Source organism: Pectinophora gossypiella, chromosome 20, assembly GCF_024362695.1.
Source record: "Pectinophora gossypiella chromosome 20, ilPecGoss1.1, whole genome shotgun sequence".
Lineage (NCBI taxonomy): Eukaryota > Metazoa > Arthropoda > Insecta > Lepidoptera > Gelechiidae > Pectinophora > Pectinophora gossypiella.
In genome coordinates, this window is record NC_065423.1 from 8,557,994 (window position 1) to 8,583,479 (window position 25,486).

General features: G+C 39.2%; 5 protein-coding genes and 1 long non-coding RNA gene across 8 annotated transcripts in view; 4 read left to right on the top strand and 2 right to left on the bottom strand.

Annotated features, from left to right (window-relative positions):
* LOC126376270 (ceramide synthase 5-like) overlaps nt 1–14,602 on the bottom strand; it is a 46,271-nt gene extending 31,669 nt beyond the window's left edge. For 2 of the 3 annotated variants that reach the window (XM_050023577.1, XM_050023578.1), the window contains exons 1-3: nt 14,258–14,602; nt 13,600–13,720; nt 11,127–11,147 (exon numbers count right to left, since the gene is read on the bottom strand). In XM_050023577.1, coding sequence (XP_049879534.1) covers nt 11,127–11,147; nt 13,600–13,720; nt 14,258–14,436 — 321 coding nt within the window. In that variant the 5' untranslated portion in view covers nt 14,437–14,602. The remainder of the gene's footprint in view (nt 1–11,126; nt 11,148–13,599; nt 13,721–14,257) is intronic. The other variant, XM_050023579.1, reaches the window with a different exon arrangement.
* Nucleotides 14,603–14,730: 128 nt separating this feature from the next.
* LOC126376348 (uncharacterized) lies at nt 14,731–16,877 on the top strand. The gene is made up of 3 exons (XR_007567709.1): nt 14,731–15,130; nt 15,773–15,812; nt 15,980–16,877. It is a non-coding gene; the product is annotated as an uncharacterized LOC126376348 (long non-coding RNA).
* Nucleotides 16,878–17,310: 433 nt separating this feature from the next.
* LOC126376330 (DNA-directed RNA polymerase III subunit RPC10) lies at nt 17,311–17,975 on the top strand. Its single transcript, XM_050023663.1, has 2 exons — nt 17,311–17,701; nt 17,790–17,975. Exons 1-2 carry the CDS (start codon nt 17,561–17,563, stop codon nt 17,973–17,975), a joined length of 327 nt encoding a protein of 108 aa, XP_049879620.1. The 5' UTR covers nt 17,311–17,560.
* A 47-nt stretch (nt 17,976–18,022) lies between these two features.
* LOC126376305 (threonylcarbamoyl-AMP synthase) lies at nt 18,023–18,831 on the top strand. The gene has a single exon (XM_050023631.1). The coding sequence runs from the start codon at nt 18,023–18,025 to the stop codon at nt 18,755–18,757; it is 735 nt and encodes a 244-aa protein (XP_049879588.1). The 3' UTR covers nt 18,758–18,831.
* Nucleotides 18,832–18,870: 39 nt separating this feature from the next.
* Nucleotides 18,871–20,343, bottom strand: LOC126376318 (mitochondrial inner membrane protease subunit 2). Its single transcript, XM_050023647.1, has one exon. It carries the CDS (start codon nt 19,791–19,793, stop codon nt 19,296–19,298), a length of 498 nt encoding a protein of 165 aa, XP_049879604.1. The 5' UTR covers nt 19,794–20,343; the 3' UTR covers nt 18,871–19,295.
* A 216-nt stretch (nt 20,344–20,559) lies between these two features.
* Nucleotides 20,560–23,615, top strand: LOC126376214 (uncharacterized). The gene has a single exon (XM_050023472.1). The coding sequence runs from the start codon at nt 21,049–21,051 to the stop codon at nt 23,146–23,148; it is 2,100 nt and encodes a 699-aa protein (XP_049879429.1). The 5' UTR covers nt 20,560–21,048; the 3' UTR covers nt 23,149–23,615.
* Nucleotides 23,616–25,486: the final 1,871 nt, after the last annotated feature.

A 25,486-nucleotide genomic window follows, 5' to 3' on the forward strand; every position in this document is an offset into this window, starting at 1 on the left:
CGGGACCAACGGCTTAACGTGCCTTCCGAAGCACGGATCGTCTTACTTTCGGACAATCAGGTGATCAGCCTGTAATGTCCTAACCAAACTAGGGACCACAAAGTAATTTTTGTGATATGTCCCCACTGGGAATCGAACCCAGGACCTCCAGATCGTGAGCACAACGCTCAACCACTGGACCACGGAGGCCGTTATCACAATATCTAATTCATCATCATCTCCCTAGCATTATCCCATTTTTCACATGGTCCGCTTACCTAACTTGAAGATTTTGACAGGTCCGGTTATAGAAGCGACTGCCTGTCTGACCTTCCAACCCGCAAAGGGAAAACCAGCACAATACAGGTTAGGTCACATACCTCCGAAAATTTCATTTCTCGGGAATGTGGGTTTCCTCACGATGTTTCCGTTCACCGCTGATTTTTTGAATTCGGAAACAAATTCAACAATCATTGGTTTAGGCATGTGCTGGATTGGAACCTGCGACCTCAAAGTGTCACACGTCTCACAATATCGAATTAATCGACACAGAAATATATAAACTTGCGAAACTTCCACGACCTTTGCTCCGCACTAATTATTATCCATGCCCTTATTTTTTATGTAGGTAGATATAATAGATAGATACCTAGTACATTGTTTATAAGCGATGACGGACGATATTTCAGTATTGGAGCGAGCTCAATAAAATATTGTCATAGATGAGCGGACAGCGAGGTCGGTCTCATTATGACTGGTACGGCTTTGGAGACAAGTGTATGACCTAACCTGGACTGGGTTGGTTTTTCCTTCGCGGGTTGGAAGGTCAGACAGACAGTCGTTTCTGTATAAAACCGGACCTATCAAATCTTCAGGTTAGGAAAACAGACCCTTTAAAACCGGGATAACGCCTGGGAAATGATTATTATTATTACATACGTACATAAACTCACGCCTATTTCCCACCGGGGTAAGCATAGACTATGGAATTCTATTTGCTTCGATCATGACACACTTCTCTTACTTCCTCCACATTCATCAATCGTTCATACACGCACACTGGTTCAGAGTAAATAGTAGTAAAACTTATCTTAGGACGTCCCCAATTTGATTATTATTTATTAAAAAAAACATGATGACAATGACTACGTAACGGTCGCGACAAAAGAGGTCCGTGTTGCTCTATGGGTCACGAGTACTACGAGTAGTATACACTTTGACACCAAGTGCGATAGGGTTCTAAAGTACATGATATTGCTTATGACTGTACCTACCTGATAAAAACAACAAAATCCACTTCAAATGTCAAAAATGCACAAAAGAGTACTGAGTATAGAGCCAAAGAAACAAACATAAAATAAACAACCTAAGTCAATGAAGCGTATCTACTCTTTGATAACGACATTAAAAACTATAAATAGAAAAGTTCATTATAAATCTACTATACAGACTGCGTTGATATTTCTTTTCATAAAACTCCTATGTAAAATTAAAAAATATAACAAACGTCTCACCGCCTAGCACGTTGGTATAACTGAAAGCTAGGTGAGGTGTGGGTACTTAGTTCATCTTGCGATGGATGTATCTCTGACTGCCCCAATTGGAATATAGTCGTGAGTTTATGTTATTTAAATATGTAATATACCAAATGGTAGGGCCATATCCTGAGACGCGAAGACTACCACTCCGTCAAGAAGGCCTTAAACATACCTGATTGACCGCGTGGAAGAGGCCGACCGCCTTCTACCTGGTGGTCAAATATGCAGAAAGAGATTCAATTGGAAAATCTAAGTACAGAGACAAGCCATAACAGGCGCAGACGTGTAAGGATAACAATTACTAAAGAGAATCTATCTTCTTCTATCGTGTGGGTTGTGAAGTGGGTGAACAACCTCAGCAACCCTGTCGTACTATTGAGCCGCCAAACGCCCCTGACATAGTCCACGTAACGACTACGTACTTACATCACTAAGTAGTAACCGGGACCAACGGCTTAAGGTGTTTTCCAAAGCACTCACACAGCTTCCTAAATCATCATCATCTTCCTATCCCGAGTTCACGTGGTCCGGTTACCTAAGCTGTAGATTGGATAGGTCCCGATTTTACAGAAGCGACCACCCGTCAGACCTTCCAATCTGCTACAAACCAGCTAAATACAGGTGAGGTCACATGCCTCCGAAACGCATTTCTCGGGTACGTGGGTTTTCAGACTTTCCAAAAACATCGTGTTATGTAAATATGTAATTACCTACATCATTGCAGTAGCAACAATCTTCTAAATGACTCCGAAAATCGATTTGGACTGGAACATTAGTTGTTTAAAGAGTTCATTTAATTGTTAGTCACAGTGGAATCAATATTATTGTTCATGGCCGTTAGACTGCAGATAGACATGCCACTAAATAGCATGCTTATTTAACAAAAATCGGTCCAGGCGTCTTCTTATGAGCCGTAGCCCAGTTGGTAGAACGCGTGACTCTTAATTTGAGGTCGCAGGTTGGAATCCCAGCATAGGTAGGCCTAAACCAATGATTTTCGAATACGTTTAGATCATATTGTCACGTGTTCACCGGTGAAAGAAAACATCGTGAGGAAACCCACATTCCCGAGAAATGTAAATAGCTGTATTGGGTTGTTTTTCCCTTCGCGGGTTGTTCTACTTGTTCTGGAAGGTCAGACAGGCAGTCACTTCTGTAAAAACTGGACCTGTCAAATGTCCTGAACATTAGGTTAGCGGACCCCGTGAAAAACGAGATGACGCTATCATTTATCAACACAATCAGTTTATGTGCAAAAAATCTGTACGTACCTAAATCCTCAATTTGTCCTTGTGTTACTTTTGGCATTTTAAAGTACAATGGTCGTTTTTATTGACCATAACGCGAGGCCGGTGCAACCTTCCAGTAAGCGCTAAATACAGACGGTGCTAACTAGAGATGGAAATACTATTACTAATAACGAATCCGTGATAGCCCAGTTCGGAGAACGCGCGACCTACGTCTAGTGACAGGGTTCGAATCCAATCGCTAAACCACTGAATTCGACTTTATGAGTTTTCAATTCATATTTAAATCACAGATAATAAGGTAGTTACCAACTATTCAAATATTTTTTCTTTTTTTTGACATGATTTTTTGTAGATTTCAAGAGAAGTGTGTCAGGATCGAAGCAAATGGAATTCTATAGTCTCTGCTTACCCCGGTGGGAAATAGGCGTGAGTTTATGTATGTATGTATGTATGTTTTTGTAGATTTGCCGCAGATGGCGTTAACTACTTGGCCGGACAAATGGGGAGCGCTGAAGGCTCTCCGGTTATTCTATTCAAATCAAATACTTCAAACGTCAAAACACGAAATCACTACCTACGGAAATTGTATGAAAAAGCAACCACGTCATAGTCAACAACGTCATAGAAAAACGTGACAAAATATCGCACTTATAATTACATTATGGCCCCGATTCCTGCAGACACCGCCTAATTTTATTTTAAGTTATATCCGTCATTTTCATACCTGTCGAAAAGGAAAGGGACGGATGATTCACAGCTCTTAATTTTAGGAAGAATGAGTAAATGAATGTATCGGGTTATTGACTGATGTAAAATTTTTAGACGGTTGGTTTAGATTTGTGCTTAAAATTGACGTGTGTTCCATAAATTTTATGCTTGTCAATTACCCGTCCCTTTCCTTTTCGGCGGATAAGAAAATGACAGATATAACTTAAAATAAAATTAGATGGTATTTACAGGAATTAGCACCTTTGTTTAATTAAAATGAATAAATAACTTAAATGAGATAAAGAAGACGGCAAAGAATTCCACTCCCTAGCAGTGCGCATAATGAAGGACGATGCGAAGCGTTAAACATACATAAACTAATGCCTATTTCCCACCGGGGTAAGCAGACTATGGAATTGCATTTGCTTCGATCCTGACACACTTCTCTTGCTTCCTCCACATTCGTCAATCGTTTCATACACGCACACCGGTCAGCGACATTGATAGTACATTAGAATTATCTTTCTGTCGGTTGGATGGTCTATTATGCACCTATTTGTAACCAACAATTTAGAAAAACTTGCAAAAAATGCGCCACGGAATCGTATAGAGACACTTTTAAATTACGTTCCTTTTCCATCTTACTTGTGGGATGGCCCATCATTACGAAACGAAGCGGTTCGCACGTGACGTGAATCGCTAACAAGCATCAACTGTGCATAATATGTGAATTTACTTTGTTCGTACGCCATTGACCGTAAATGTAACACACTTTAAGTGCAATGTCTTGTTCGTCCAATGTGGAGATACAAAAGATCCTCTTATAAAGAAAGAAAGAAAGAAACATTTATTACTTCCGGACACCACAGCCACAGACAGACAGGTACATTATAAAGATCATGGTATAACTTCAACTTTATGGTTTATGGCAACCGGAAAGATCATGATATAAGAAAGCCAGGGACCTGTTTAATAAAACTTACAATTGTAAATTACGACAATTTGATGTTCATTGCGTAGCAAATATGAAACTGCAAAATATTCGTGATCACACACTCCGCAATGTACATCAAATTGTCATTGTAATTTACAATTGTAAGTTTTAAACAGGCTCCAGGTATGCTCAAAAGTGACAGCTAGCATTTCAAGGTTAGCCCTGCTGACGTCATCCCACCCTGCGTTGCCATTATGTAAAAAATAAATTACCCACACCCAATTTTTTAAATTACCTTGCAAGGAAATTTTGAACTTTGAATAAAAGATTTAAGTACATTTTTGATGATTTTTACGTATGTGACAAATAATAGTAGTTAAATACATTAGTCAGTAATTCACTTAACTTTCAATAATACAATTTTCATCCTTGGAATGTTGGAGATTAATGGTAACACTTACGTCAGCGAGGGCTAGCAATGGCGGCTTGTCATAGGATTGAGCATACCTGGTCTTCTTATGCCATGATAAAGATAATATTACATAAAGTGCCGTTAAAGTTCGGATAACAAACAAAAAAAAGTCAAGATTGCGTGCAGCGCAAATTCAAACAGACTTAAAAACTCTACACTGGCGGCGGTCTTATGGTCTTAAGACTAAGGGTGGTTTTAATAAACTAATCTCAGCTTCGAGACTGCCCTCAATACCATGTCAATGTGACAGGTCTCATATAAAAATAGAGTTTTGAGCATGATCTTGAGGGCAGTCTCAGCTGAGATTCGTTTATTAATACCACCCTGAATGTCCTTTTAAAATCCAAACCCCATTGTTTAACAACCAGTAACAGGAATCTTGGCCGCAACAGTTTAAGGCAAAGTAGGTCCGAGCCAGGACTCCGAGATATTAGACCGAAAGAAGAAAATCATTATTAATTTTAATTTTGTAATTATCCTTTATGCCGTGTTTATGTCCAATAAAATTAAAAAAAAAGTAAGAGAATATTTGTTTATAATAGGCTTAACATGCCTTCCGAATCACGGATCACGGAATCACCTTACTTTCGGACAATTAGGTGATAAGCCTGTAATGTCCAAACCAAACTATGTGATTTTTGTGATGTCTCCACCGGGATTCGAAACCGAGACCTCCGGATCGTGAAACAAAGCTCAACCACTGGACTACAGAGGTCGTTGACATCAAATTTAAAAGCAATTACCGCCGTGAAGTAATGTTTATTTTACACAGGAAGGTACTACCCCTTTTCTGATATGGATAGGTATTCCTATCCTATAGCATAGCATAGAATAAAAAAGCAACGTATATGTAGAAGGGACATTTTTGTTTTCGAATTTATGCTTGGATCATAAATGATTACCGCGTGTTTAGCGGTGAAATTCACATTCACAAGAAATGTGTTTCGGAGATATGTGACCTAATCTGTATTGGGCTGGTTTTCCCTTCGCGGATTGGAAGGTCAGACAGGCAGTCGATTCTGTACAAAAAAACCGGACCTGACAAATCTTCAGGTTAGGTAAGCGGACCCGGTGAAAATCGGGATAATGCTAGGGAGATGATAACTACGTATAGAACGGCAACTCTCCACTCCCCACCAGCGGTTGAGCTAGGTTTACCTCACCCCCTCGGTCTTACTTTAGTCTTCAAGTGTCAGCACGCTATGAATGGCAAGAAGTTACCCATTGAAAAAGATTTAATAGAACTGCAGTGGTGCCTAAGGCTGTACAGTCATGAGCATGAGTATTATCATGTACCCACTTTAGAACCCTGTCGCGCTATCATATTTGACATTTAATGAGACTTACGGTTTAATTTGTCAAAAAAGTTAATGTGACATGGTATCAAAGTGTATACATATTTTGTATGGAGTGCCCGGGCTGTGGCTATAGCACCCTTTTACCAACCCAGGGAGAAAGGGAGTGGCATCATTCCATTCCTGAACACACAGGTAATTAAGGGCTATCTGGGTACACACCCATTACATCAACGTCGATTTGTTTCTTTTTACTGATATCATGTGTGTTCCAGGATTTGTGCCGGGTTAATCGCTCCCTACTACTTGGTACTTAAACATAGCTGGCGAGAAGTGGGTGTGCATACAGTACAACTCTTTTTACCCCTTCTATATAGGCGTGATTTTTTTGTTTATTTTTTTTGAACGTCGAATCCCTAAGAGATCCTAGTCGAGCGTAGTCGTGCATACTATACCCCGCATATTATCAAACCCTTTTGGGACCATCAATTTCGGAGTTCAACGACGTTATACTAATAACTCCAGCTACATAATAAAATTAATATTTGTAACAACGTGTTTTTGTGACAATAAATGTATAAATAAATAAATAAGGAAAATAACATATGGCGAGATGCCGGTTTCATTCGCCCGGGTTATTTATTCATTTTAAAATTAACAGTTGTTAGTCATCCGTCCCTTTCCTTTTAGGCGGATAAGAAATTGACAGGTGTAACTGTTAATAAGAATGTGAGTGCAGGAATCGGGGCCATTTACGACTTTGTTTTAAGGACTTTACTCAATCAAGTTGAGCATACCGTACTGCCAACAAAAAAATACAAAAATAATGACGTCACGCCGCCACTCAACCTCGCTGTAGTAAACTCGCAGGAGCGGAACCAGCTTTCATGGGGGGGGATTCCTCCATATCACAGGCAACATATCTCCGTCGAGAATTAGATAAAATTGCAGTGGCCCACCCATGACCCAACCTGTCGCCCAGGGGTCTGACCCCCCCATGTAAACTCGAGATGAAGTTTTAAACCACGTTTATGGATACGAATTTTGGCCTGAGTTCGAGGTCTCCTCAACTGAGGACTGTGTCGAGGAAGCTTTGAGGTAACATCTTAGAATACAAGTGTAGGTAAGTGTTACTAAATTCGTGACATTAACATTCATATTGTTATGCGTAAAGGTTACAAAGGTTGATGACTCGGTTGCCCTGCAGGCCGTTAACGTGTTCAATCGATAAAAACCAAAGCCTTTCATGTTAGAAGCTAATGTATGTTTATCTGAAGTCATTTTGATTGACTACTGGTTATAGTATAACTTCCAACCTGTACTTAAAAGAGGTAGGTAGAGCCCTTAGAAACACTAAATATTGTAATCCTAAAATTAATATAAGTGAAAAAACGGGTGAAGACCTAAGCAGTTGCAGAGGCGGAGATGGGAGCCATCAGTACGGCAATGCAGGATGGAAGGGGCAAGTCGCAGAGACTGTAACCTGGAACCTGACAGAGGGCAGCAGTAACTGTCAGTACTAGTCACAGGCGGAGGACAAGAGTCCAAGTACGGCTTTGAAATAGACTACTCTGGGTGCTATCCCACTCGCTTCAGACAAGTACCTACTGCGGGGCGGACGGCAAGAGGGAAACCAGTGCCCGATGAAGTGAAAAATATATTTTCCTTTATCTTTTATTGTTATGTAACAATAATAAGCCTATTAGTAAAAACAAGCCATGGTAGCCCAGTTTGGTAGAACGCTTGCCTCTCACTTTGAGATCGCAGGTTCGAATCCAGCACAGGCATAAACCAATGATTGTCGAATTTGTTTTCCTTTACGTGCTCAGCGGTGAAGGAAAACATCGTGAGGAAACGCACATTCCCGAAACATGCAGTTTCGGAGGTATTGACCTAACCTGTATTGGGCTGGTTTTCCCTTCACGGGTTGGAAGGTCAGACAGGCAGTCGCTTCTGTAAAAAACCGGACCTGTTACATCTTCAGGTTAGGTAAGCGGACCCTGTGAAAAACGGGATAATGCTAGGGAGATGATGAGTAAAAGTAAGTAGTAAGTGAAAGTGTATTGTAAATACACAAACTTACTCGCCTAATAGGGCCCCCCAGCCACACGAGACATAAATTTACTCTTTGTGTCTTAAAATACTTGCTATGCTCTCTACAGACGGGTCAACCAGACACTCGACATTCTGCGCATTATTTTTTGGTCGGGTAAATTGTCGAACGAAATATAAACACTTAGGTATATTACAAAGTTGTCTAAAGTACAATGCTCAAAATGTTTATTGTACAAAACCCAAAATCGATCTTCGCGGATTACGACGCCACTTACTCATTACTTATAACGAGTTATAAAAGCAGTGCAAGTAATTGTATCCGTAGGGTTATGAAGTTATATCATCATAATTCATTTCAGAGCCACGCCCTTGACGGTGTAGCATTCTCCATGCTACTTTTTTAGGAAAAAATAGGGCAGTGATTCCCCTCTTGGCTTCCGCCCCGCAGTACTCTGTCTGACGCGAGTGGGATGGCGTCCAGAATAGTCTATTTCAAAGCCGTACTATGACTCCGCCTTTGAATAGTACTGACAGTTACTGCTACCCTCTGTCAAGTGCACAGGTTACAGGACAGGACCCTGTGACTTGCCCCTTCCGTCCCGCATTGCCGTACCAACGGCTCCCATCTCCACCTCTGCAACCTCTGAGGTCTTCACCCGGATTCCTGAGCAAGGGCTCTACGTTATACCCCGTAGGTCTGGGCCCCTACCCGAACTCAGCAGCCGTCTCACTCTGGATAGCCCCCGTAAGGACGTGCCGAAGAAGTTACATAACAAAACGTATGAAAATATACTCGTAATGTATGGACGCCATACAGAACTACTAATCGAATAAAACGTTTGGGATTTACGTAAGGTAACAGTCACGTCATATGTTAATGTATGTAGACGCCACATGAGCCATGTCAGGCAATGTCTTTACTCTCAATTCAGCCTGCACAGGCAAACGTTGAAACTTTCTTTTATCTCTACCCTATCGTGTCCCACTGCTGAGCAAAGGCCTCTCCACTTCTCTTCTTCTTCTTCATCTTTTCATCTTCCTTTAGGCCTGCCTGCTCGTATAACTCAATAAAGACAACCGAACCGATACCTCAGTGCAATTCGCTTCGATCTTTTCTACTGCGATAGCCTAGCCTTTAATGTACATGAAAATCATCGAAGAGAGAAACATTATCACTTGAAAGCCCACAGGATATCGAAAAGATAACGACAGAACGTTTTTAATTTTTATGGTGAGTAGACCTTAAATCACCTTTGTGTGGCATCTCAAGCATAACAGCTTGACACTGTAGAAAAGCGGAAGTTGTTTTACGTCAAATAAATGCTTCTTTTCCTGTTTTTAAAAGCACAAAAGAAGGCACATAACTTAAGACTTAATACATAATTAGGTATGTTATGTTCATCGTAGTTTTTTTATACGAACTGCAAGACAATCGCAATACTGGAGTACTTACCAGCGCCGCATTTAAGCGTAGGCCTAGACGCCTCCACCACGAATAGTCACAATTGGTTAGAAAATTAGGTCAAAAAGTGGTGACTTCATGTTCTAGACTGGAGAGTCCCCAAATTCAAAGTAAACAAAAGTAGATTATCTGGGCCCCCGCAACAGGTGTAGCGTAGGGACCAGACCGTACGGCGTGCATAACTCTCGTTGCGAACTGTACCTCTAACTGCAGCAGCAAACGGGTCTGTAACTTTACTCACCGGTCGGTGAGTTGTTCGATGAATGCTTCGGTCAACCGTTCGTCGGTAAAAGATGGGTACGATACAAAATTGACTCGGGAGAATGATCATTCGTTAAAAAGGCTTTCGAAAAATATTTCAGTCGAATAAGCATTCATCGAACTTCTGACATTCGAACTAAAGTTACAGACCCGCAGCAAACAGCAATACTGCAGTAACAAAAGTTGTGTGATGTAAATTAAACTTACTTCTACTCTACTACGTGATACAGATACTACTAAAGACAAAAAGATCGTGAAACTACGTGCAATAACTAGAGCTCTAAACTACGAATGCAAAGAGAGTATGGAAAATTATATAAGTGCGATATTCAGCGAGATGTTTTATATGGTAAAACATTTGTGAATATCAACCTTAATAGACAAGTTCCCAGTCCGAAGCAAAAATTCAATAAATCCTCACTATGAATAAATGAATTTAAATTGATGTTGTAATAAATATTTGTATCCATTAAGTGACAGGCAATAAACTATGCTTCATTAAAATGTAGCTTGAGTAGAATGACAGCAGAACAAAGATATAATTATAGGCAGTGGCGGCTGTAGCAAAGTGTAACTATGTTACCTACTGAATAAAGATATTTTTGAATTTGAATTATCAAAATATTCAGGTGATGCTGACCAACTGCAAACTGTAATACCATTTTAATTGCGAATAAATAATTATGAATTATGTAAATGTTTTGTGAATTTGTGTGCAATAAAGTGTTTTTATTATTATTAATTATGAGACCTCACAGTGGCGCCCCCCAAAACACAGTTTTTTTCGGCGATGAGTTCTATGTGGCCGCTAAAAGCTCTAATTCACAGTTACTCCCCTGTAGATCCGGGGCTGCCAGCCAGGGTGGACCTATCTTGGCTGATTTTGCAAACCCCCCCCAAAAACAAAACAGCACCCGGCGCGATCGCACCGCTTGCACCGCCCTAGGGCCGCCACTGATTACCATTACAGGCTATGCCCGAAAGAGACGAGATATATTTCTTTAGCACCAGGCTGAATACAGTATAGTCATACTCTATTTCTGTCTACTCAAGCTCCATTTAATGAGGTATAATATTTTTTGAATACATTTTACCGGTCTAGAGACGTGCCTAGTAACGTGCCACTATGATAAAAAACGTGCTATGTGCGTAATAGTCAGTGCCACATTTACCTCGTCCTTGCTCAAAAAGAACTGAAATCAAAGGAAGCACGGTTATAGCAATAGGTATGACATACAAGCTTGGAATTCGATAACTAGCGTTATAAAACCTAACCTGACAAACTTCGATCATATACAGGGTGTTAGTGACAACGTAATAAATGTTCGGCTCTTGGTTTGTGTGGACTGTATATGTAGATGGCCAGAGGTCGAGGGTTCTAAATCCAACTGCAGCAAAACACCAGATTGTTACTTTTCACTGTTTAATTAAATATTGTTAATAAAACTACACTTTTACACTTTCGCGGGAGGCGTCGGCCATTCGAGACTTAACATTGCCATACCAAAAAATATTAATTAATTATTTTTATACTTGTGTTGCCAGCAACAATAAAAACTTTTGACTTAAAACTTTGAACTTTTTTTACTATTTTCAATTACATACTTTTGCGAATGAAAACTCAATTTCATAATTATTAACTCAGAATCATGGTCTGAATCACCCTTAAAGTTTTCGTTACATTGTCACTAACACCCTGATGGATGCACAGTTCTATGCAAAAATCAAACAAAATATCGTCTCTGATGTATAATAATACCACGTCAAGTATTTCGAACGTCCTAAAGTGTCGTACGGTATAATCTAATTTAAACCTTAAGTAATTGAGATAACTATGGAAGGAAACGCAGCGCGCGTATAAGAACGACACGAAACGCATGGCTATTATAGTTATAACGTATATTTTAGTACTATTTCATTAATTGTTTAACTATTGTTATATTTAATAAGAATTATTTTCCTGTAACGAAACAAAGTAGGTATAAAGTAGGTACATAATGTAAGTATTTACCGTGAATAACGAATTTATTTTTAATTTATAAATGGTTAATAAAAATGTACTATTATGTAGGTAAAATATATTTTTCTATACCTTTTAATTTAATAATAAGAATTTGATTTGCATTTTATAAATAAGTAAGATAAAGATGAAAACCTAAACAGAAATATTATGTTTTAATATATTTTTCTTTTTCTACAAATTTATTAATCAACCTAATTAATTATGCCATAAGTGGAATATTATTAAAAGAAGATAAAATACACCTAAAGCACAAAACAGATATTCTACAACACACCATGCACCTAAAAATAATTATTTTACTAATATTTCGAAATAATACGATTTTTGGGGTACTGTACTATGTATGAGCAATGCTGTTATCTCCTTTACTACAAAAGTACTCAAGGATTAGCATAGTATTTAATGATATGTTATCATTATATCAGTTACTAGTTAGTAAGTAGGGGGCCATTCGAGTATTTCACAAAAGGAGTTTTACTTTGCTTATTTTTAAGACATTGGAAACTGGGGAGACTAAAAATTCTGCTCATGTGAGCCACACTAATACAAATGTAAAAGTAAAAAGTTAAACTGCTAAACTGATTTAGATGAAATTTCTTATGGAGATAGGTTGAAATCTGGAGAACAGGAGATATTAGAAATCATCCCCTAAAGGGATGGGATGAGGGGATGAAAATGGGATCGAAAAAAGACGCCGCGCGCGATAATCCAAGTCCTCGCGGACAAAATCGCGGGCGCAAATGTAGTACTTATGTAACTGATGATTTTGTAAATGAGATTAAAAAAGTCTCTAAAAACTTTTTTTAATATATCAAATCAATATATTCTCTAATGGGAAGTTATTATACATAACATGAACTGACATATACTTTTTTTGTGCCAATTAATATTGACTATAATTATAAAAAAATCATATTTGCAAACCCTGTCTTACAATTTCAATGAATACAATTTATAATGTAACTTTACTTTTTAAAGCCTAACTCAATAAACCTTGTTCCTAATACACTAATGCATGCTGTAAAGATTATGACTTAACACTTAACATTAAGACTGACATGCAGACATTGTGCTTACATAGTGACGCAGTTCAGTTGTAAAATAATCACAAAGTTGTCACAGTTACATGAGTTGATAGTTTATTATAATGGTTGTTTAAAAGTGTCATTATGATGAAATTTTATGTTTATGTAAGTTTTGTACCAAGTTGTCATTTTCAAATATGCGCCTAACTGGGTACCCTCAGGTCTGTTGTCTTAAATTTTGTACCAGTGAGAGCACTCCCCTTTTAACCAGCCAAAAACAAAGTTGGACATCATGCAACATTATCAGTGCAAAAGGACTTAGGTATTTAACTAATCTTGGGCATAATTAATAACATTTATTTATTATTGATAGTGTAAAAATACTACGGTATTTAGTGTTTTCATAAATATTTATGTTATTACAATTTTTGTTTAACTAAATTTATGTAGGTAATTAATTTAGTTTTCAAAGATTTTGAATGAGCTACAGAAAGTGTAGTGTTACATTTAGTATTTCTATATTTATTTTTTTCGGATTAGCCTAAAATTAAAAAGGGTTAAAATTATCATCTAATTAAAAAAAAATAGGTTGCTTACCTGCTTATGTTTAATTTTTGGTGAAGAGTGATATGCTGCCTCCAACTTTGGGTTGTTGGGAGCTTTCTTTGGTCTAGTATTCTTAATACCTAATGACTTTCCAAAGGGTGCAAACCAGTAGCTGTAAAAAAATAAATTTTATTAATTTATTTATTATTAAAGTACAGTTTGTTATAAGTGTTAATATTGCTAATTACATTACTAAAAGTTTGTATGAAACTTTTTCCAGTTATTATTATACTTTTATTAGTTCAATTGCTGAAATCTTGGGATATGAATCCACTTTAAATAATTTATTATTTTTTCCATCTGTCAATAACAAATTAATCTTTATTACATTATTAATTGATATATATTATCTTGTGGCAATTAAGATACATATTCATGGCAAACCACAATTAATATAATTGTTTCAAAAGTATTAAAAACAGTTGAGTTTGAATTTCCAATTTCCATAACACTGATAAAAACACTCAGAGGAATTTAGAAGTAAAATATATATTTAGATACTGGAGTAACCTTGAGACTACTATTATTACTGCGTAAGTGTTCTTATTGATAAATGCACTGAATCATTAACCGTATCAGTCAGTGAGCCGCATAATAAGTAATTCTCACTCGCAACTGACACAGATCCCAACTTTAATGTGTTACTTACGTTTCCAGCACCCGCCGACAGGCTATGAGGACTAGAGCCAATGGTATAGGGTACAACAAGTGCCTGTGATCATTGTAGACCACATCTTTATCAGGGCCTGGTGCAAGATCCTCCCAAGTTGTGTTCGGCGGCAACCAAACATCTTCGTCCCAAAAAGTATCCAACACTAACCGTAACATTTTTACCACTAACTATTTATACAACAGAAACATTCAACTAAGCCGTCCCGTCGCACAGCATTCAAACAATTTTGAATTCAACAATTTAATCACGCCATAAACACACACCCAAAAAATAATATCAGCGACACAACCGTCCGACAGTCGACATGACACAAAATTACCTGTGTGACAAGTAGAAAAAATGTTTAAATAGTAATGTCAATGAATGCACTTCATAACTCAGAACAATAACTAAAGCATAGAAGGAAGGCTAAAATAAGAATTCAGAAACTATAAACCAGCTCTCTTCTAGCTTACGACACAAACTATGAGTGAGAAAAGGACAAATGATTCGCTCTTTGCTTCATTTTTTCCGAGGTTGTCACAAGTTGTCACAACATGAAATGTCATTTGGACCTATTGGACTCATTTTAACTCGGCCAAATACATAGTAACATAACATAAGAAGATTTTACTTATATTTACCGAACTATTTGACACGGTCGCGTGAACTTTGTTTACGAGTGTCTTGTGTTCAGATTGTTTTAAGTGATAATTTAACAATATTTTTCCAAATAAATGGAAAGAAACTTTTATTTATATCAAATAATTGAGTGTCTCGACTCTGTGACATTATGTCTTGTGTGGTATGGGGCTGCAGCTCACATTCAGGAAGAAAAGAAAATAGCCAACAACTTCTGTCGTTTCATCGGTAAGTTTTTTGTAATTTTCTAGTGAAATGTGAACTGCTGAACAATTTTAGGAAAGTAATATGTTTTGCTGAATAGATTTGTAGCATAAAATATTTGAGATATCCATTATATTATACGTTTTATCGATGAATACGGAATTGATTTGAGGTTATGTTGATTGTCCATAGTGATGTACTAAAATTATCGATACTTTTAATTTTTAGATTTCCTGTAGACGATAACAAAGAGAAAGAATGGATAATTCGCATTAATAGACGAAATTGGATTCCAAATAAGTACAGCCGTATTTGCTCGAAACATTTTACTGCGGATTCATTTATGTGTGTTCCTAATTCAAAGTGGAGGCGTCTTCGAGACGATGCTATTCCTTCCTACATTGAACATTATAGATCAGACAGATGAAATGGTGTTTAAATTTATATTTAAATTTCAGCCTAGCCTGCATCATCTCACTGCTAGCTAGATAGATAAGATATTTGTATCATGTTATCACAACACGTTTATACTATCTATCATTCAACTACATATTATTATGTACTTAATAAACTTAGTATATACTAAGTCTGTAGGTGTTTTATGTCTAAACAATTATGAGTTGTACTCGTTTTATATAAGTAAATGATTATTATCTTTGATTTCAGATATTAAATCCAAAAGTGTCGACTGGATTTACATGAAAAGGTATATCAAATAATTTTCTTTTTTATATTTTTAACATGATATACATATATAGAGTGTATAATTCAACCAGCTGCACAATGCACTTAAATCAGATATATTTTACTTTTATTTTTATAGATTATTTTGTACATACACTATTTTAACATTATTATTAAACTTTATTTCAGTCAGTTCAAGAAGACGAGATGAAAAATTTAAAAGAAAAGCTGAACAAGTCACGCCTCAAGATCAAACGACTTAATGAAAAAAAAATCAATGTGACAGGGTGTCACAAAGACAGTTTCTAAACAAATTGACACTGTTTAGAAATTAATAAATTTGTATTTATTGTAAATATAATGTACATAATTAATAACGTGTGAAATAAATACTTGCTAATGAACAGATTTACGATCTAATTTATATTTCATTTTACCTCCTGTTCTTATTTACTCCTACTCCAACACTCCAGGTTGATACGAACTGCGCGCAATAAAGAATGTAATGAATGTTATAGATTTGTGTAAGCGACTTAGATAAATCTTGACTAAACCTTCCTTTACAAATACAAATATACTTTATTGCACACAACATACAATACTTACAAGTTTTACACGAAAGATACAGTACACCACCTACCTACCTTTTACTTTCCCTTTCTGTTCTCTTATGAATACTTGTATGCCGTATTTTTTTAAGTATAATGCTATATCTAGTAGGTACGAGTATGGTAATCCTAGTATTGAAACAGCTTGTAGCCCTAGTAAAGACCGCCATTTTATGTTTACAGAGTGGCACGTTTTTTTCTGTAGGTATTTCCAGTCCATACTCTTTTCTATGTCTATGGCGTGAGCCCATCGGGCCTCTTACCGTCTGTGCGGCTTAGACCCGGCGGTTCCAATTTGCACGGCACGTCGATCGACACCAGTGCACGGCGGATGACATCATAAATAAATTCGAATATTACAAAATACTTACCGATGAAACGATAACAGTTGGCTATTTTCTTTCCTTCCTGAATGTGAGCTGCAGCTCCAAACTAATATAAACCAGACAATATAATCCAAAAATGGTTAGATACTTACCTATCAGAGACAGTCTCCTTTCATCAAGAAGAAGATAATTGCATCCTACAAAAAGAAATCTCGTAAAAAAAAAATTATCGACATTAATTGTAAGTAAATTTAATTTTATCGACATATTACTAAAGTGAAACCCAACACTAGGCATTGAAAAACTTGTGACAACCTACGAAATTACGAAACAATTTTTGTATATGCGTCTTTGTCTAACATTACGCCGGTTCCGTAAGATAAAGTAGAGCAGAATTATAGAGTTCTGTTGCTATTTTAGCCTTCCTTCTATGCTTTAGTTATTGTTCTGAGCTTCATAAGCAAACTGAGTGAGTGAAATGAAGTGATGAAAATTGGTAAGCGAACTTGCTAGCCGTAGGATTTTTTTATAATGACAACACTTAAAGAAGAATATTTCACTCATTCATTCGTTTGTCGTGTCGTTGTTGAACGACAGTCGTTCACTACTTGGTCCTTGTTCACTCACGTGTGATTGATAAAAATAACCTCAAAAGATCAAACCATTGGCTTGGCTTCATTCTTTGATAACAACTAACAATTTGCAATATATATGTTTTATTTGTAACTTATACGTGAATGTAATTAAAATAGGTGCACTTTAGTGACCCTTTACGTTGTGTTTCTTTTTTTATATAAAAGTAAAAACTGTGTTGATGGAAAGAAGACTGACAAAAAATGTTGTTTTGTCCAACCTGTGCAAACATTCTCATGGTTGAGGAAGCTCCCGAATCTGGATTACGATACGGTTGTAACACGTGTCCTTACGTTTACAATATCAAGAGGAAGGTATCTTCGCGTACTTTCCCGAAACTGAAGGTTAGTTACTAAATACCACAATATTGCATCATCTGTGTTCATCTAGCTTTTCCTTACGGGGATTTATACAATGAAATTTTGATTTTAGGAATTGGATTATATTATGGGCGGAGCTGCCGCCTGGGAGAACGTGGACTCAACGGATGCTACCTGCCCTAAGTGTAGCCACGGCAAGGCATACTTCATGCAGCTTCAAACCCGGTCTGCAGACGAACCCATGACCACATTTTATCGTTGTTGCAACCACAAGTGTGCACATAACTGGAGAGATTAATTCAAAATATCTGTGAATTCTACAATACATTTAATAACTAGTGGACTATGAATATAGTCAAAAGACTAATTTCAAGTAGTTATATAATTAGAGCTAAAGGAGCAACACCGAAGATGAAAATTGAGAAAATGGCCCCAATCATATCTTGTTTAGAAGAGTCCTCTTATGCTAAAGGGGCAGAGCTTCTAGCCAAGGGCCATGTCATTGCTGTGCCAACGGATACCATATATGGACTAGCTTGCAGCGCCAACTGCCCTGATGCTATACAAAAGCTGTATACAATAAAAGGCAGAGACTCTGCAAAGCCAGTTGCTATTTGTGTAACATACATCGGTGATTTACGAAAATGGGGGCAAGCTGATCACTTGAATGACGATCTACTTTACAGTTTACTGCCTGGACCGGTAACTATTGTCCTAGAAAAGACGAAACACCTAGACAATCCATACTTAAATCCGCACACGACAAAGATTGGCATACGCATACCTAAACATGACTTCATAAATAAAGTTACGAAGATTTTTGACATGCCTCTAGCACTAACAAGTGCTAATTTCAGTAATGAGCCATCAACATTGTCTATTAAAGAATTTGAGCACTTATTCGGGCATCTTGGTGCAGTTTTTGATGGTGGTGTACTAAGTCAGGGCTTGGACCAGAATAGGACAGGATCTACGGTTATAGATCTGTCCAAAATAGGCTACTACAAGATTATAAGGAAAGGAATGTCCTATGATAAGATTATACATATGTTGGAAAGCCATGGATTGGTTAGCAAATAGTATTATACTAAGTTTTCATTTTGTTTCTATTTATTTTTCTGTGATAAATTACAAATAAATATTTAAAAATAAAACTTGTGTTTAGTTTCTCTTGCATCCTTAAAAAAAGCCAGTTCAGTTCACAATTTTATTTAGTCATAGTGACCTTAGAATTAAAAAGTATTCCAATTTCTCATTGAAAAAGGTGTGTAAAATATATTTTGCTATTTTTTTTCTACTATTTTACCTATATTACAAATAATTATTTACTAATCAAGGAACTCATTCATGAATTGTAAGTACATGTTAACAGTGGTCAGTACAATAGACACCCTGAATAGACTAGCTGAGAGAGATCCATAACAAATGAGAAAAATAAATTTGGCTTTTATTTACTATTTACAAAGAAAAAATGCTTTAAGTTGTCATTCATGTGGCATCTAAAATTTAAACTATGGATAAATTAACACTTATACAGATTTATTGTATTACCCATAATTAAACTTATGCTATTTCTAATTTATACATTCTTATTGTTGGACATTTGTTTGATTTTGTACTACAAATTGGCTGCACTGACAGGTTTTCTACTATCTGGCAACTTTGTATCTAAACTCTGCCATCGACTAGGCGGCCATACAATCCAAATGGCTCTGGCATTGACTAAGCCTAGGGACACGGGCCCAAATGTATTACTATCTAGAGTGTGTCCAGTATGATCGCCCTCCACCCAACAGTGGCCTTCTGGGACCCTTACATATTGGTTCTTGTAGCCTAAAGTGCTCACGACGTCTCCTTGCAGAGCTACTACCCGTTTTATGATCTTCTGGTTGGGGTCCTTAGGTGATACAAGCGAGACCACGTCTCCTCTCTCTACCTTGTAGTCTCTGACGGCCCATCTCGACAAGAACACGTAGTCTGTGTCTGTGGACTCCGGATTGAGGACTGGTTGCATCGAAATACCTTCGACTTTAGCGACATAACCCACTGTGTCTAGAAAAGTTATCCCAATAGGAACGCCGAACATCACGGATCTAAGCAAGTTTTGGATAAACATGATTAGTCCGGTACTTAGCTATCACGTAGTAACAAGTGTCCGACATAGCCGCCTAGTCGGAGCAGATAAAGTTTACTGTTTTTTTAAGAAGAACACATTATAAATCTTGATTTTGCAATGTTAAATTTTTTAAAGAAATTTTTGACATATATAATTTTTTTTTTTTTGGTTTGTTTTCCCCGAAGGGTAAGGCAAAGGGAACTATGCCCATACAGCCATGTCTGACGTATTTTTTTTCTTGATGATTAATGAAATGATGAAAGGTGATGATGATGAAACCTAAGCCCCCACCCTCGGAGTAGACTCCTACTCCGAACCCCAAACGAATTAACTCAAAAGTCCGCATAAACTTTTGAGCTATGAAGCGGCTTCCTAGCACGAAGCGAAAATAGGCAGATACACTTTGTTTATTGAATACTCCAATGTAATAACACTCGCGAATGTCTTCCGACTAACTTAATGCGATCATTAACCACAAAACACCACTTCGTATTAATTATTTAGATTATTCAATGAAGAAAGCAACTGTCCCGTTCCCGTTTCCCGCTAAAAAAACTTTGACATATATAACCTTTTGATTTGACAAATATCTTTTTTTTTTTATCTTCATAATTTTTAATTTTACACAGGTTTGGATTGTAGTTTTATATTTTTCTTGTGAAAAAAAACTATTGTTAAAAGATTTAAAAGAAAAGTATAAAAATATCTATGGCTTTCGTTAACCCCTCTCTGGCTGTCAACGTCACTCCAAATGAATGACCATAAAGCAATTTCGGTCTTTACAAATACTCCAAAAAAGTGTTGATGCTTTCTATAGTAAATTACAACCAAACAGAATTTTCGACATTTTATTTGTGTGTAACGAGTACAATAACACTAAAATAAAACTGAATTAATATTAGTTTCTATCAATCGGAGCCTGAGAAGCGGTGTTGAAACGATTGTCGAAAGATGGAAGTGTACCGTGGTCAAGAAAATCTTACAATCTGCATAATCAGCTGTCAGTGAGAAAGATCATCTGTCCCTGTAAATATAAAAGCTAAAACAATCATAGCACGTTATAGTTGGTCAAGTGTACATGATGGAGTGAATGGGCCAGCGAAGATGTGAGGCTGCCACCACGCTGGACGGCGACCTCCTCGGGGCAGAATGGGATAATAACCTAACAGGATCGAGGCTGCGTTCGCTATGGCTGGAGTGCCGTGAAGAGACGGCACATGAGTTTCTTGGTGTGGCGGTCAGTAAACGCTGAAATATGTCCGGCGATTTCCCGTCCGCAGCGAAATTAGTGAGCCCTGTGAAGTGTAACGAGAAGCCATGGGATCTGTGGGTGAACGAGATCGGGCACCTGTCGCCGCGGCGGGACGACGAAGGCGCGCCGGCCGCGCCGCCCGACACCAAGGGCGGCGTCTCGGCGCGCCACGGCCACCCCTACAAGCCAGAGCGGCCGCGCTACCGCCGCGCCGGCCACAACCGCCTCAAATTCGAGAGCATGAGCCTCCACGGCCTGTTCCCGCAAATGGACAATCTCAACGCGGCTGTTTGCCATATGTGCGGTGTTATAGTGAAGTGCAGTGCTGCTTACAGACATTTGCTAGAGTCACACACTGACTCTGAGCCTATACTTCCACCTCCCGCCGCGCCCACGGTCAAGCTCAAAGTTCTCAACCGAAGCCGACATAAAAAGGAACCTGCGCCGACATCTCTCCCTGTAGACCTTTTGCCAGTGAAGATGGAGACATCCCCAGTTCACACCGCCACTCCTCCCCTCTCAAGGATAGTGTTACAGCCGCCTGACTTGTACCTGGACGAGGCCAGCACCTCCACTGCGGTGACAGGAGATGTGCAGGTCTGTGTAGAGACCGGAGAACTGCCCGTTGTCAGTATACAGGACACAGAGGATTTACCCCTCGGTGAAAACATAACTGACGACATTTTCGCTATAATGAACTCTGAAGGCATAGAGACCGCAGACGACATCACAAATGCCGCAGACTGGAAAAATATTATCAGAGATATAGGAAATATGCAAGAGATTAACTTTCCACAAACCACCGATAATCATTCACAAGATTTATATGCACCTGTAGACTCATCGTTAGCAGGTTATACAATACCTGATACAGACTTATCAAATATACAATTTGCACCAAATTCATCCCCGATGCTATCATCTGTGATAGACACTAGCATATTGAACGTGAACACGCAAGCTTTAAAACCGGTCCTGCCTGGGCCCGTCACTCCAAGCACGCCCACGACCAAGTCACAGTCGAGGTCGAAGACGAGTAAAACGAAATTTAATTTACGAGAATACGATCCGAACAAACACTGCGGCGTGATGACGGCGGAGAACCCCAAGCCGTGCACGCGCTCGCTCACGTGTAAGGCGCACGCGCTTTCGCTGCGCCGCACCGTGGAAGGCCGCGCCAAGCCCTTCGACACGCTGCTGGCCGAGCACCGCGCCGCGCGCGACGCCCCGCCGCCACCGCCCGCGCCCGCGCCTCTGCCGCCGCTCATCGTCAACACCGCCATCGACCTCGGGCCCTTCAACGGGCTCACGGCCGAGCAGCAGGTCAACGATATCTACGCGAGCCTTTTGAGCGTGGAGGACCCCAACTCTATGCTGCCTGACACATCGGGCATCACATCGCTGCTGTCGCAGCCGCTGCCGGCGGAGTTGCTGCTTCCGGACGAGGCGGAGCTGGCGCCCGACGTGCCGGTGCTGAGCCTGGCGTCGCCGGCGCCGCTGCCCGCCGCGGCCGCCGCGCGGCTGCACGAGCGTCCCGACGAGGGCCCGCCGCCGCTGGTGCCGGCCGACGTGTGCTGGTACGCGGCGTGTCCACGCCCACTCGCGCTCTGCACCTTCAACGCGGCCCACGCCGGCGGCGCCATCACGCTAGGAAAGAAATTCGCGACCGTGCGGAGTAACATCAAGTCGTCGCTCTCACGATCTCAGTGCAAATCGACGGGCGCCGCGAACAATTACTATTACAATCAGAACGCCCTCTCGTTGTCGAAAACTGTACATATGAACGCTAGTAAAACGAATAAACCCGAAGTGCGTAAACTGATAGTGACGTGTAGTGCCACAAGTGGAAGTAAGGAGGTGCAACAGACGTTGAGCGAGTTGTTCGGCGGCGAGGTGCGGCACGCGATGAATGGACACATGCCGGGCGGTAAGCGCGAGCGCGGCACGGGGCTGAAGCACGCGGGCCACGCTGGCCACGTCGGTCACGCGGGTCACGGCGGCCACGTGGGCCACGGCGGCCACGCGGCCGGCAAGCGTCCCTCGGCCGCCGTACTTGACCTCGGCTTCGCGCTTGACCCGCTCCTCGCGGACGAGAAGTGCTGAACACTATAAGCAATCATTGGTTGTGTAGTCACATTTTAATTGTATATTTATTTTCTGTAAATCGAATCGGACTCACTTTGTAAAATGTAAAATAATCACGAATTTTTCCCGAACGGAATTTAATGTTACGATAATGTTAAATCTCTTTTTTTTTCGTCGAGAAGCGAACTAATGTTTGTATTATTTTGTATATTATTTATAAGATTTTTTTAAATCGTTCCCGGCGCGCTCGTCGGTCGTGTCAATGAAGAATTAAAATAGATTATACAGAATGGTTGTATTTTTTCGAAATGACATATTACTCATTGTTGATACTGAATTGATTACTAAATAAATGGCCTAGGATATAATAATGGTTTAATGTGATGAAAATTTCCATGTAAAAATATAAATACTATTAAAATAAGTCTATCCGTAATAGTAAATCGCCTCCTTTTGAAAATAAAGGCAAATACCTCAATAATTAATATTACTTGTTTTAATTTTTACTACTTTCATTCGCTAAAGGAAAATCTTAGATTGTAGGTACCGTATTGCTTATTTCCGTGATTCGGAGGGCACGTTAAGCCGTTGATCCCGGCTATTAGCACCTCCGCCAACCCGCAGTGGAGCAACGTGGTGGAAAATGCTCCATATCCCTTCCACTTGATTGAGGGGAGGACTGTGCCCAGCAGTACATATGTATAGACTGTTTATGTTATGATGCTTATCATCATCACGGACATCTGTCGACAAACACGACACAAATTTACTTCGACAAGAACCAAAAGTAACAGCAAGTTACTTTACAGTTTGCGGCCCTGCCCAACCCAATAGCGATACGACACGAATGTATGCATACAATGTATTGTGCTTTTTATGGCATGGTACTTTATTCTTTCTCATACTGGGTCGCGGGAATTTTACAACGTCGTTCGAATTCCCATGAGTTAAGAAACATCTCAGTTATATTAATTATAAATACGCGTCTAACCACGTTAATTAATAGTTTGGCCTTAAGACTTGATGAATAACGACTTCCACGCTTCCTGTGCGCCTAAATAGCAGTTTTTTATTGTAACATAGGCATTAGAATAATAGATATCATTTTTTGCTTTTCATTTTGCAGTGGATTACTTTGAATAACGATAATATAAACCAAAATCGGCGCGGAGCATGTATAAAGATTTGAATGAAAGTAGTATCAGGAGCGCGGTAAGTGCAATTCTGTGGTCTCCTGCCTACCCTAATGGGAAATAGGCGTTAAGTATATTGTAAATCACCCTCCGGAAGCTTCGAGAAATGCATTTTTCGGGGAGGTATGTGACCGAACCTGTATTGGGCTGGTTTTCCCTTCGCGGGTTGAAAGGTCAGACAGGCAGTTGCGTCTGTAAAAAAACCGGACCTGTCAAATCCTCAGGTTAGGTAAGCGGACCTTTCACAGGTATGTGACCTAACCTGTATTGGGCTGGTTTTCCCTTCGCGGGTTGGAAGGTCAGCCAGGCAGTCGCGTCTGTAAAAAAACCGGACCTGTCAAATCCTCAGGTTAGGTTAGCGGACCCTGTGAAAAACGGAGAGAGGGAGATGATGACGCTCCGGAAGCTTCCTGCTAAACAAAGAGTTAAGAAAAATAAAACAAAACTGGCTGCAGGTTGTTTTCTGCTTACTTGTACCTCTGCCCACCCCATAAGGGACGTGGGTTTATGTAACCGGTAATAAATGGCTGACGTCATGTTTTACTGGTTCTTCGATCATCATTTAGCACTAATTAAATTTAAAAAATAACTAAGAAACTTTCTTTCGGACGTTTTTGTGCGATAAAAGAAAGTAACTGACCTCAAATTCTTTTAGTAGGACGGTTTTAATGCAGTCGGTATTCGACACTTCATTCCGATGACATAATCATACCTATATGGCTCGCGCCTGTATCCCTTTTTGTGGTGGACAAAAATACAAGATAATTTGTACTCACGCTTGCTATCTATAGAAGAAGTAATAAAGGGTAATCTATCCTACAAGAATTGTTTTTAGGGATCCTTACCCAAAGTGTAAAAACGGAACCCTATTACTGAGACTTCGCTGTCTGTCTGTCCGTCCGTCTGTCATCAGGCTATATCTCAAGAACCGCGATAACTAGACAGTTAAATTTTTCACACATTATGTATTTCTGTTACCGCTATAATAACAAATACTAAAAACAAAATAAAATATATATCTAAGGGGAGCTCCCATACAACAAACGCGATTTTATTTGTTTTTTTGCTTTATATCAACACTGCTTATCGCTATCGACCCACTAGGGTCGATTAATTCTTTCAAATATTTTTCCTCTCAAACGACGCCCTGAGCCGAGGTTCGC

Bases quoted from the DNA above. Each gene is read 5' to 3' on its own strand.
- LOC126376305 (XM_050023631.1), top strand. From the start codon at position 18,023: ATGAATATAGTCAAAAGACTAATTTCAAGTAGTTATATAATTAGAGCT.
- LOC126376214 (XM_050023472.1), top strand. From the start codon at position 21,049: ATGTCCGGCGATTTCCCGTCCGCAGCGAAATTAGTGAGCCCTGTGAAG.
- LOC126376330 (XM_050023663.1), top strand. From the start codon at position 17,561: ATGTTGTTTTGTCCAACCTGTGCAAACATTCTCATGGTTGAGGAAGCT. The intron at 17,702-17,789 runs GTTAGTTACTAA...TTTTGATTTTAG, and splicing joins GTACTTTCCCGAAACTGAAG to GAATTGGATTATATTATGGG.
- LOC126376318 (XM_050023647.1), bottom strand. From the start codon at position 19,793: ATGTTTATCCAAAACTTGCTTAGATCCGTGATGTTCGGCGTTCCTATT.